This window comes from Pelodiscus sinensis, chromosome 9, assembly GCF_049634645.1.
Source record: "Pelodiscus sinensis isolate JC-2024 chromosome 9, ASM4963464v1, whole genome shotgun sequence".
NCBI lineage: Eukaryota > Metazoa > Chordata > Testudines > Trionychidae > Pelodiscus > Pelodiscus sinensis.
This window is the reverse complement of record NC_134719.1, coordinates 1,658,259-1,671,130: the sequence shown is the minus strand read 5'-3', so window position 1 is coordinate 1,671,130 and position 12,872 is coordinate 1,658,259. Positions and strand designations below refer to the sequence as shown.

The 12,872-nt window shown below is 43.8% G+C and overlaps 1 protein-coding gene across 1 annotated transcript in view; it reads left to right on the top strand.

Moving 5' to 3' along the window:
* Window positions 1–12,872, top strand: part of TESK2 (testis associated actin remodelling kinase 2) — a 120,726-nt gene that overhangs the window by 89,054 nt on the left and 18,800 nt on the right. Inside the window, exons 6-7 of the mRNA XM_075935868.1 lie at window positions 8,665–8,747; window positions 11,911–11,986. Of these exons, the coding sequence (XP_075791983.1) occupies window positions 8,665–8,747; window positions 11,911–11,986 (159 nt within the window). The remainder of the gene's footprint in view (window positions 1–8,664; window positions 8,748–11,910; window positions 11,987–12,872) is intronic.

Sequence of the window (12,872 nt, the reverse complement as noted above, 5' to 3'; positions counted from 1 at the left end):
CCCCCCTCCAAAATCCTAATACACAGATTTTGGAGAATTTGCTGACACCATCAAGTGCTTTTGATCCCTAAAAAAAACGGGTAAACACTTGAAACCACCCTCGGGTACCCCAGCTCTTTTGCCTCAAAAGAGCTTGAAAAAGAAAAGAGGAAAAACAAGCTGCAGACTGGTAGCGGACCTCTCAGTCAGAGGCATGCAAATATAGGCAGACAGACCTTCCAGTACACAATCAAATCCTCACCTTTAAAAGAAGTGATTTTTATTACAAAACAAAAGAGACTTGATAAAGCAGACTTGGTTGCTAGATGTACAGCACAACTAAGGAAAACAAATTAAAAACCAGAGGGGAAAAAAGTCTTGGTGCAATGCTTAGATGGAAGTAAACGGGAAGGGGAGGCAGCGATTCACACACAGCCGTTCAAATCAAACCACAAAATAAAGAAAAATTACCCTGAACGTGACTGGACTCTCATTCCCTGGTACTCACTTTTGATGTTCTCTTTGTTCAGTATGCTCCCATGCCCTGAATTCTGTGGGAGCATGGTCGTCCTGCCTGGGTTTAAACCATTCTGTCTGTGTCTCAACTCCTGGTGTAACTCTCCCACACAAAGAAAGCAGGCAGGGAACCTGTATCCAATTAAAATTTCAACCCTTTATCTTGATTGGCTCTTCCTGCCCCCCGGCCTGACACCTTTGCTAGGTACCTGAGTTACCCCTTAGTCACCGGGTGCTAGTCAGCACTCCCCCTATTCATGATACAGTTAAAATGCCTAACTGCAGCAGATGCACATCAGCCTTTTGGCTACTGCATGGCTAACATCCTGTGATATTTAGATGACTTTGGAATAGTGCCAGGAATAGGCATCCATACTAATGAGTAGGGTACTGCATGATCAGGAAAGATGTGACATGCTTTAGCCTCCGAATAGAAACCCCATAGCATGGCTTACGTTGCGTATACATGGGTTGAGAGAGAGCACATTTTTAACGTTGTTTTTAATTGTTCGTCTCTCCAGCGCTGTGTTCTTATTTGGGCATGATGATCCGTATACGTTAAATGAGGATAAAGACAAGGGATTCAGAATGTTTACAAACACCCAAGCAGGCAAGGAGGATAAGGGAATGCGGTTTCCAGAAATCCACTGGAGTCTGCTGTGAATAAGATTACACGTCAGTTACAATGAAGCAGTTTCTTCTTCCTTTCCCAACTATGCTTAACTGGGGCAAGAACTCAGTGCAAAATATCCCACAAGAATTACTTTTAATAAGGCGGCTGTCTTACAGTAATGCTGAAGGAATTTGGCATGGGTGGATTCCCCTGCAGATATTTTCCTTGTTTTCCTTTTGGCAAACCTTAAATTCTTATTCCTTTCATAGTGTGGAAATCAACATAGATAGCTACATGTGGTTCACTCCATTGAGTCTGATAGCAGGAGCGTGAACTATTCTGGCAGTAGTGTGGTGTGTGGCAGTATATTAATCCTGGTAAGCCCACAAAAATGGAGTGAAAATATGGAATTTTTTAAATTACATTTTAAAATGCAGGATTATTTATGCTCCCTTCCATGTACAGAGTGGGAGAAGCCACAGAACAGAACATATCTCCTGGAGGGAGATTCAGAGTAGGGAGCTCAGTGCTGTGTGCAGAGAGATGAGCGAGAGGCAGATTTAGGACAAGAGTTTCACTTGAGCTCCCTCAGAAGTTAGGAGATCAGAGCAGCAGTAACCCCCTTCCTCTCTCCCAAGCTGTTTTCAGATCGTGGCTGGAATGTGTGAACATGAGAGAGGCCAAGGCAGAGTATAGAAACATGAAAAGCCCATAGGGCTAATCTCCATGCATGGCTATTGCAAGCCACTCCCTCACCCAAATCTATACCACTGCAGCGCTCCCTCTCACCTGCTCCCTCCTGTGCAAGGAGGGCAGGCGGCACCACGGAGTCAGTGTTGGGGGGGGGGCAACTTTTAAGCTGGCTCCCCCCAGCACCAGTGCCTGCTTTCCTCCCCCCACTTTGCTGCTTCTGATACAGAGGCAGCAAGGGAGGGGGGGGAATGTGATCCTAATTTGGACTCCAACACTGCAGGGGGAATGTTCACACTGAAAGACAACTCTGTGCATGTGAATATTTCTAATAATTGTAGCTTTGGTATAATCTTATTTAAATGCAAAATGTTATTTTTGGCTCCGTTGAAATTGTCCTTTGGAAAACATGCTGTAATTTTAAACATTGTCTATTGTATTGGGACTTTACACTTCAGGGTGAGCATTGACATTTTTCTGTTGTTGTTGTTGTTGTTGGTTTTTTTTGATACTGACAGAATGGCTTTTTAAAACCAGCTGACATCCAAATTGGCTTCTTAATATTTTTAACTAAGTAGCAGTCATCATAGGGTTGTGAATGAGTAACATTCCTGAATTTTTCTATATGTACTTGACTCATTCTATGTCAAAGTGAAAATTAAATGATGGAGACATTTGCTCCGAACCACTTAGTTTTAACTCTGAAGTTTGTGAATCTCTTCCCATAAATGTTTATGAAAAATGGCAAATAGAATGTTGTATTTGCCGTTGTAGGATTGTGCTATGCAAAACAGATATTAACCTCCTGTAATAGACAAAGGAGCCTCTGTATTCTCTCACATCTGTCTCCGCATAAACAGCTATGTTAGCCCTTTTTGATGTAGAGTTCCTTTCTTTTATTGAAGTGACTGTCTCAGCAAGGACTGAAGTCTCCCCATTAAAAAAAATAATTAAATCTGGTGGTGTTGGGTTGTGTAAATCACCAAAAGAAACAATGTGTCTCTTGATGGAGAAGTCCCACAAGAAAACATAGAGAATTTGTTTTATTGCATTGCATCTGACACAAATAGTGGTAGGTTGGAAGAGTTTTCTTAAAGGCCATATTGTAAAGCTGCCTGGCATTTGTTTCACTGGCTATTTCTGCTGTCAGCCTTTCTATTAGAAAGGGGTTTGAACTCTGTGTTTTATTAGTGGAACTTGGCATAAAAGTTCTTCTCACCGATGTGATTGCTTTTCTTCGCCTACTCCTGAGCAGTCACAGCTTGCTCAGTTGTTAGAGTAAGCGCACTCTGCGGGTGCACTTTCCTTTCCTACAGTTTCTCTGTTTTAACTTAGTCATTTTTCCCACTGCGGGCCCATCCTACAGACTTCCTCCTTCTGGTTCCTGTATCTTGTGTTTATCTTAAATTAATTTGGAAGTTGAGTGCATGCAGAGGCACTGCATTCAGAGTGCACATCACTCCATGCTTATTATTGTGGTACCTGCAGGAGCCTTTTAAATAATTGCACCAAAGGTCTCATGAACTATCTTGCTCGCAGTGTGGACTGCCTCTGCAGCACACCAGTTCCAATGATGGATGAAGATGCACTCAGTGGTGCTGAGAATATTCCTAACATCTTGTCTGAGGTCTGGCCCCAAGTATGAAGGCACAGAGTGAAGCATATCAGTGAGGATGCTGGTTTTTTCAGAAAACCATTTAGTTGTTTGACATAACACCATTCAATTCTAGGGGTGAAATCCTGGCTCCATGGAAATCAATAGCAAAGTACTCATTGATTTCAGCAGGTCCAGATTTTCACTGCAGGTGGAGTTTGAAGACTCAGGGCTTGCCTACAAACAAACTTGCACAGGTTTCAATTAAACTATGCCCACCCCCAAATGAACATTCTTATTTTGGGCTGAATGTCATAGTTCACTTGTCCCCAATTGACTTAAGCAGCACCAAAAAAGCCAGTTTTGTACAGAAATAAGTGTGTTCATATGAGTTGAACTGTAGGCATGTCTAGGGATGTTAAATATCCGTTAATTGAATAGTCTATTAACCTCATGAATTATCAGTTAGTCGACTAGTCTATAGTCCCTGGGGGTGGGGCTGGCAGCTAGTGCGCTCCGGCCCCATCCCAAGGAGCCTCTTGCCACCTCACGCTGCTGCCTCTGTATCAGAGACAGCAGTGTGGGGTGCCAGGCGGGAGCTGGTCCATGAGGGGAGCCAGTTTAAAAACCAGCTCCTCTCGCAGTCCAGCTGTCTGCTACCCTGTGCTGCTGCGTCTGAGACAGCAGCATCAGCGTGGAGTGGCAGCAGCCTCTGTCGAGTGGGGAGGTGGGTCTGAGCTCCCGGACCCAGTGCAAGCCAGAACTGAGGTAGGCTGCAGTAGGGCTAGGTCCCGGACCCAGTGCAAGCTGGAGACTGAGCTGAGCTGAGCTGAGCTGCTGGCCAGCCTGCTAAAAAGTTTACTGGCAAGGGGCTGGGGACAAATGTGTGGAATCTAGAGCATTAACCTATACGCTTTTGCTTATCAGTTAATTGAGTACACTATTAAATCCCTAGGTATGTCTCCACAACCAAAAACAGTGTGGACTAACCTGAGCTGAGAGAACTTGGGTTAAAATAACAGTTGAAAACATAGCAACTCTGCTTTCAATGTGGTCAAGTGGTTTGAGTACAACCCTGGCAGTCCCATGTGCTTGAATGTGGGTTGCTAGCCCAAGTTAGAACTTGGGTTACATTGGCTTCTCTGGTATTGCAACCTGAGTTAAGAACACACCTTTTGGGCAGTGTAGTCACACCTGTCTTGTGTAAAACTACCCCTTAGGTCTACCAGCGCTGCTTTCCCTGCTAGAGAAGGTCTTGGACTTCCACCAAAAGCAAGGAAATGTAAGAGTTCAGAGTTAACCCTGAGCAATGCAGTGTAGCAGCACAGTTGATGATAAATGTTTTGTTTGTAAAATCTGAGACCTCAAAATACTCCTAATGTCTTATGTACTGGTTCACCCACAAAACTGTCCAACACAGAGCTGAAAGGTGCGGCTAGTGTCTTATAGTGCCTGCCCCGCTTCCCTTTTTAAAAGGCCCCTGTCTCAAAAAGCCCTCTGTGTCAGAGGACTCAGTCTGCAAGTTTTTGCAGCTTGTGCCACATCAATGTGGGTTTATAGCTGTGTGACGTAGTGGGGGTACTTGCTGGGCTGTGGTGACCCCTGCTGTCTGGAGCAAGACCCAGCAGGGAAAACCTCGCTAGGCAGAGGTAATGCCAAACTTGTTGAGCCAGGGGCCAGACACCCCCCATGGAGAGGAACAAAGGAAGGTGGAATGCTGCCCTGGCTGGGGGGCAGGGCTGGAAGTTGGTTAGTTGGTTGGTGGCTGTCTGTGAGGATGGATGAGACAGCCTAGGGAGAGGAGCTGGAGTTTAGGGGCCCAGTCTCCCCCCAACTCAAGGGGGCCTGAGGCATCCTAGCCCAGCTCTGTGACCAGACTACATCTGTGCTGTGCTGTATCCTGGAGAGGCAATAAACTTCCTCAATTCTACTGGCTGGTGCAGTCTGTGCCATTTTGGGGTGCAGGAGACGGGGGACCCCAACGCGCCGTCACAAGCTGTAAACAAACATCACCTGCAGGCTGTTCTGTTACGTGTATCCGATTATGTATGACCCATGCGGCTGATAGGTAATCATTTAATGTTGCACTTGGGACTTGAGGTTGATTAAAAATGCTTGTACCTCTTCATTAAGTAACTTCCTTAAACTGAGAGTTAGTAGATATTTTGGTATAAGGACTGGTTGTGACCAGGGCAATGAGGAATTTACAAAGGCGCCCTGTTATGTTGGCATTGACCTGTGGTTTAGGGTTTTTTGGTTTTAAAAGCAAGTTTTTGCAAAACCTAGACTCAGTAGAAATGTTTCCATATATTTTTAATTCCAATGAAAACAGTTTTTGTTCGGATTCCATGTTCTCCTGAAGTATTTGAAAATTGTATTTTGGTGCATTGTGCTATTGCATGAATGCAAGAAGGTGAAACAGATTAATCCTTTCTCACTGACCAAATAGTGAAATGCAACAAGGAAAAACAATCGGTATTGATGGCAAGAAGCAAAAACTAATTTTAAAAATTCCTTTACTGTGAATAATTGAAATGGTTAGAAGACTTGTTGGAATGTCTTGAATACCATTTTTTTAAAACCTGACATTCGTTTTGAAATTTGATCTTTGAATATCTGATACAATTCAAGCGTGACATTTCATTGCATCTACCTTGGGAAGGAATTGTACTGGTGAACTTTGTAATGTCAGCACATGCTTATTTCTGTTCAGAATACAATGAAATTCCACCTCAGCTTGAATGTTTACAGTAAAAGTTGAGAAATGTTTTATCCCTCTAGGGTTTAAATGCATTTTACAGTAAACAAATGTTTAAACGCAGGCTAGCTGAATGAATGTGTTCTTTGATAGGTGATAACAAAGGCCACAGCTGAGACTCTGTAGTGCACTTTGGGTCAGTGTGGTTCACTTACACTTGTAAAAATGGATGAATCTCAAAGCAAACTTTATTATACTTTAGTCAAGTTAAACAAATAGGACTTTGGAACTAGGAATCTAAGGTGCACCGTTGAGCATTTTCACTGCATGTTCATGAGAGCAACATATTTAATCTTTTAATCAGAAGGAGGAGAAATGTATTTACTTTATGGACTGGGCTAGTGCCAGCTCTGAGTATGTAATCAGTGGTGACCTGGACTCAATCTTTCAGACCAGGAAATCACTAGAGCCTTGTGCAGATACAAAAGTGGTATCTGCATCTGCAAAAACTATCCGTGTCTGCAGATATTTGCGTATATAAAGTAGACAGTCACAAATTTGCAGGATTCTACATACAAAATTTGTATCCACATCTATATCTGCAGAAATGTGCATGCGGGTATCTGTGGTACATCAGTTATTCCCTCAGACAAGATAATATGATGGGGGTCGGTGACAAGTTTTTTGTGCATCCAAGCACTATAAAGTTAGCAAAGTGAGTTTCCTGATACTAGCTGATACTGCAAGGTGCCACGCTGGGGATTTCGGCAGAGGCATTGCTAGTTATTGCTGCCCAGTGTATCTTTCTGTGGGTGGGACCAAACCAGGAATGCAGAAGTGGAATACATTTTTCTGCAGGGAGGAAGGCAAAATGAGGTCAGAGAAACCGAGGAAAAAACAGAAATCAGTTGGAAATTCTTTCTTTGAAGAATGAGGAAGATACCTTGCTGATTCTTGCATTCATTTTCTCCCCCAAAACACTGCCTGTGCTGCAGTGCTACAGGTCCTGCATCAGCTAAGCACTAGGGATGTTGATATTGTGTATTTTAGTAGTCATGTAGCTACAACCATTTTTAGTGGTTACACGGTTTCTAAGATACTCTCCACGGCAGCCAGTGAGCTCCTGGCTCCACTCCCAGGGAGTCACCTGCCACTCTGCGCTGTTGCTTCTGTATCAGAGGCAGTAGCATGGGGTGGCAGGTGGAGCCTCTCCATGAGAGGAGCCTGTTTAAAAATCAGCTCCCCATGCAGACTGGCTCCCACCTGCCACCCCATGCTGCTTTCTCTGATACAGAGGCAGCAGTGTGGGGCAACATCAGTCCCTGTCAGCAAGGGGCCTGAGCGCTCCACAGACGGAGGCTGCGCTGGCATCCCGCCCCCCCTTCCCGCACTGCAGCCTCTGATAGTGGCAGCAGTGCAGGGTGGGTGGAACAAGCGGCTCCGTGGTGCTGGGGGGAGGACAGCTTTTAAGCCGGCTTCCCCCAAGCACTGGCTCCAGCTACCCCACCCCAACTTGCAAGGGTTGCCAGATAGTTTCACAAAAAATACCAAACATGGCGGGGAAAAAATTGGTTGAGCAAAAAAACCCTAATGTTTTACGTCTAGTATTTTCTGTTTTTTTTTTTTTTTACCAGACAGAAGCTGCAAATACCGGACACCTGCCAACCCTAAGTCTTTCTGTCTCTGATACAGAGGCAGCAAGGGGTGGGAAGGTTGCGTATAGTCATTTGGATTAGGCTTATGGATTAATTGTTTAAATGGCTATATGCTAACGTTCGTACTAAGCACAAAAGAATCACAGAATATGAGAACTGGAAGGGAGCTCGAGAGATCGACAAGTCCAGTCCCCTGCCATCACAGCAGGACCAAGCACCAAATAGAGCATACCTAGATGCTTAAATGTTTTGCTCAATGGGGATTTTAGGAAGGAAAAGATGCTAAGTCCCTGATTAGTTATTTCCAACCAACTACATCCTTTAAATGTGCAATGGGACTGACTATGTATTTGACTTTATTTGAGACTTAGCACATTGTTTCCTGTATCTAATTTTCAACAGGAAACTTATAGTGTAAATCAACCAGTACTTTTAAAATACAGTGTTGTAAGTGGTTAATTTAATCAAAATTAACCATGAAAATATTTAAAGATCATGCTTTTCTCATGTACTTTAAACTGTACTAATCGGTGTTTGTGTTAAAGTCCTGGCACACACTGTAGAGAATTGCAAGGGAGTTTGTGTTTATTTCAGATTTTAATGTTTATTTCAGATTTTACTGATATAGGAACGAAATTATATTAGCTCTTGCTGAAGCCTAGATACTTGCTGCCCCTGGATGTCTGTTGCCTCAGCAAATTTGAGGAAATTATTAACAAAATATAGGGCTGGTTACATCACTTGTATCATTGACTGGCAAATGCCTGACTTTGGTGTATAGTTGGGCACAAACAAAAACAGTCTTTCACAAATGAGTATCTTTTAAAATAAGCTTTCAAAATCTTGCTGCAAATTTGAAAACAATGTGGAATTTAAACCCAGACAATGTTAAACTTTCCTCCTTTCTCTTTACATTTAGAATTGTTTAATAAGGCACGATGAAAATGGTTACTCTGCAGTGGTGGGAGACTTTGGGTTAGCTGAGAAAATCCCTGATTACAGGTATGTGGATTCTTCAGTACTAATTACATTCAAGAGTAAGACTGTGCTGCCTAAAGATGACTATGATCTAAGGAGCTGAATGCCCGAGGGCACGTTGTTACGTTTTCTTCTGATTTCAGTCTGCAGCTACAAGCTAAATGGAGATGGGTAACCACTCTAAGTTCTTAATTACAGTACACAGCTTTGATTGATAGTGGCACTTTTTCTTTCAATGTTCCAATGATGAGAGCTTGCCCAGACATTTCAATAGGTCTCCAAAGCAAGTGTTGAATTTTTATTTGGATTTTTTGTAAAGAACTGCCCATCATTCTGAATCTGGGTTATTTGTCTGAGTGCTCTCTTCAGTGAGTCCAGCTGTTTTAATCAGCTGCTTCTTACAGTCAGTGTTCAAAAACATTACAACATGAGTCTCTCTTCGCCTTGGACTAGTAGTTGCAATTCAGGGTTGTAACCAAGAAGCATTTCCATCTGATAGTGGGTTGGCCTGTTGTGGAATGAGATAATCTCAGTGCATTTGAGGAATGAACAAGGGACTGAATCTCACAAAACACCATCACAGTTGGCATCTTGCCTGTTTTTATACACATCTGGTATAGAGGCCAAGGATTTGATGGAGCTATTGCCCTATCTGTATGTAGTCCTGTGTCTCCCAGGATTCTGGGGCCATGGAATTTGCCAAAAAATTATGCCTCCGAATCTAAGCTTTTAACTCAAATAGCTTCTAGCCTATATGGCTATATGAAAAACGTCATGAACGTGAACAAGTACTGTCTTACTGAGACTGCAAACAATCTAAAACAATAGCTCAGGGAATTGTGAAGCTCCCCATTCATCTCAATCAGGTGCTGACTCGGAATATTATAAACAGCAGTTTAAATGTCAAGGCTATTAATTTTTTTTCTACTGCTGATAAATTCAGTGGGAAAATCCTCTGTTTATTTCCCAATCCCACACTACCTCCAATTCCTTCAGGTGCTAAAAGCCTGAGCAGACTATTACCAAATCACCAGACTTCAAGCTTCTCTTGCTCTTTTCAAGGTGGTGGTGCAGTGATGTTCTGTCAGCACACATTGTTTTGAGATGCACTGAAAACCAAGAATGTAGGAATAGCCTAAAATAAATGCAACGTGTAACTTGGTATCAAAATAATTAACACAGCAGTTACTGGGTGGATTTCAATATTCATTTTTAATTCAAACTCTAGTTTTTCAAATGTGAATGATGCAGCCATGTAATGTCCCATTTACTGACTGCTCTGCCCTAAGACTCCAGAGGCTGTGCCACAGAATGTAGATCTCACTTGCCTCCAAGGCTCAGTTGTTAGAAGTGGTTCGTCACAATCAGCATTACAGCAAGCTTGTGCTGCTGCTGTTTGTGTTCATCGCTGGACAAGACTGCGGTTTCCATCTGCACGGAAGTATTGTAAATCAGAGCAATACAAATTAAAATCACCTCTATTGACGACGACTCCTAGCTTTTGCTCAGCGGGGGGATTTGCCATATAACTGCACTTTGTGAGGTTTTTGAAATTTTTGAAATAATTTGCAAGGATTTTAAGGATTTTGCTCTTATTTATTGTGTGGGTGTGACAGACCGGGCTGTGTCTGGGCACAGCAAAGGGCGTCCACTCAGGGCGAATTGCTCAAATCCGGGGCTCCTTACAGCCCCCAGACTGGTGACCTCTCCAAACAGGCCACAAACCAGTCCCACAGGGCGCTTCAGCTGCCTGCCTGAAGCCTCACGAGCAAAACCCCTCCGACACCCCAGCAATATCCGTGCCCCAGATGTCCCCGGGCCTCATACTCAGGTGTGGGGTCTTAGCACCCAATCCCACCTACCCCGAACAAGTTCTGTCCAGTCCCAAGAAACCAGCCACAGATCCCTGGTCAATTTACCCTTTGGACCTTACCCACAAATCACGCTGGGCCAATCCTTTAGCATCTAACATCTAAAGCTTTATTATTACAATAAAGAAAAGCAGGAGAGTAAGGTTGTTAAAGGAATAGTACATTACATGCATCGAATCTCCCCGTTCTCAATGCAGGCTCTAGCAGAGATGTTACAGCTGCTGGTTTAAAAGTTCTTGTTGCGCATCCTAGGATCAGGATGGGTCCACAGGTCTTTCGGGCTCTTCAATCCCTGCAGTGCTGCCTCTGGGATGAAGTGCTGAGCTGAAGACCAAGATGGCGTCGACCACATGGCCTCTTTATACATCCTTCCTGGTCTCTTCTTGGCTGCAGCAGGTCACCTGGCCAGCGGCCAATCTCTGTGTTCCCTGCTGGCAGCTCTCAGGTGTCAGCCCTGATTCTTTAGGTGTGTCCTTGGCCCATCGAGTGCCATTGTCCCACAGGGCCTCGCTAATTAGTATGTCCACAGGCCAGGCCCTGCCCAATGCTCAACCACATGCAGGGAAATATTCAGTATCCATACAAGTACATGCTTATAATTGCACACACAGACATTATACAAACACATGAACAGCATACATAGGATCAGCAGACAGTAAGCTCCTATTCAACACCCCACATGGCCCCCCTTTTATACCATTTTTTGGGGCCAGCACCCCCACCTATGGGTGCAGCAGTGATCTGGCTGCTTCCCTCAAATTCAGTAACGTGACAGTGGGCCTCAGACCAGACTGACTTCTTTCTGACTGGTGAGCAGAAACTTCCTAAATCTTGACAGCCAGTCAACATATTGTCAGAGATGAGATTTACCAGGTGGAATATCTTTCAGAATGGCTCCCAGAGAGCCCTCCAGTCATGCAACAGGACAAGAAAAAAGTCTTTCCCTCCTTGACGATGTACTTGAAAATGAAGATTTCTATGAGCTCCAGCAGAGGTCAGAGGACCTATTCTGACAGCTTGGCTGTTGAGCGCATCCAAAGACTTCCGGCTATTGAGTCTAGAGCTTACAGAAAATGAAATAAATAAAAGCTGTTTCAGCAAATAGCAACAGAAACTATCTGCTATTTCAGAAACTGTCCCTAGATTCTCAGGTCCTTTCTGTGTGTCAAAGAGCAGAATCCAACATGAATGCTATGGGAACCACTTGCACTATTTTTTGTATGCTGAAAGCTGCTCACGAAATGTTTTAACATTGAATTTTCTGAACATTCTCTCTGTCTCCCCCTTCTTCACTCCTCCACCTTGAATGTGAAAAGTGAGAAGCTTCCAGTGGTAGGGTCACCCTTCTGGATGGCACCTGAAGTTCTCCGAGATGAGCCTTACAATGAAAAGGTGGGTATGTTTAAATGAGTGTCATTAGCAGCTGTTTCTTTTCAGTGCAGCTTTTGGAGGTTTGGAAACATTAAGAACTGTACAGTTATCCTGCCACGGTGACTTCCTGCACTTCTCCTTAGCAGAGTTGGGTAAAAGAATGTTTTCTACGCTTGAAGCAAGGTGTCAATTCTGACAACAGCTCAGTAGGAACCTACCTAGAATTAAGTGGTCCTTGTGTACTTATGCAATTTGATTTTGAATTGATAAATAAAAGATCTACCTTCAAGGGAGAAAACTAATAAGAGAAATGTTTGTAAGTTCCCTTGTTTTGAAACGTTGGGAAATGGCTCTGTCAAAGGAGATCAGTGGAGAAGAAGTGGCTGAGGTCTAGAAAACAATATTTTCAGTCAAGTTTTGCTTAGTACAGCTTTATCCACTTGGCATTGTAGAGATTCCTGTTAGCTGTTTTCCCTCCCCGGAACACCACTCTGTGGTAAAGTCCACGCCCGACCAGCATTCAACACCACTGGGCCTTGTGTCCTCCCACCTTCTCCCAGTTTGAGAACTGAAGCAGCGGCACAGATATTAGCACGTCAAAGTACTGTCAAACTTCCAGTTCTTTAACTAGTATTTGGCTGCATTGTTTCTAATGTGGGCCAAGTGTCTACATGGCTGCAGCAGCACACCTGGACTGATGCAGCTGCGGCGCTGTAGTGCATCTGGTGAAGACACACGGTCACCAGATGCTGTCATTGATAAAAGAAAAAAGCTGCCAGCCACTCGCTAAGGTTATGTTGGTGGGAGAAGCGCATGAATGCTTGTATCAGTGTCGCTTATGTCACACGGGGTGTGGAATATTCAAACCTTGAACTACGTGAGTTTTGCCGGTGTATGCAGAAGCGTA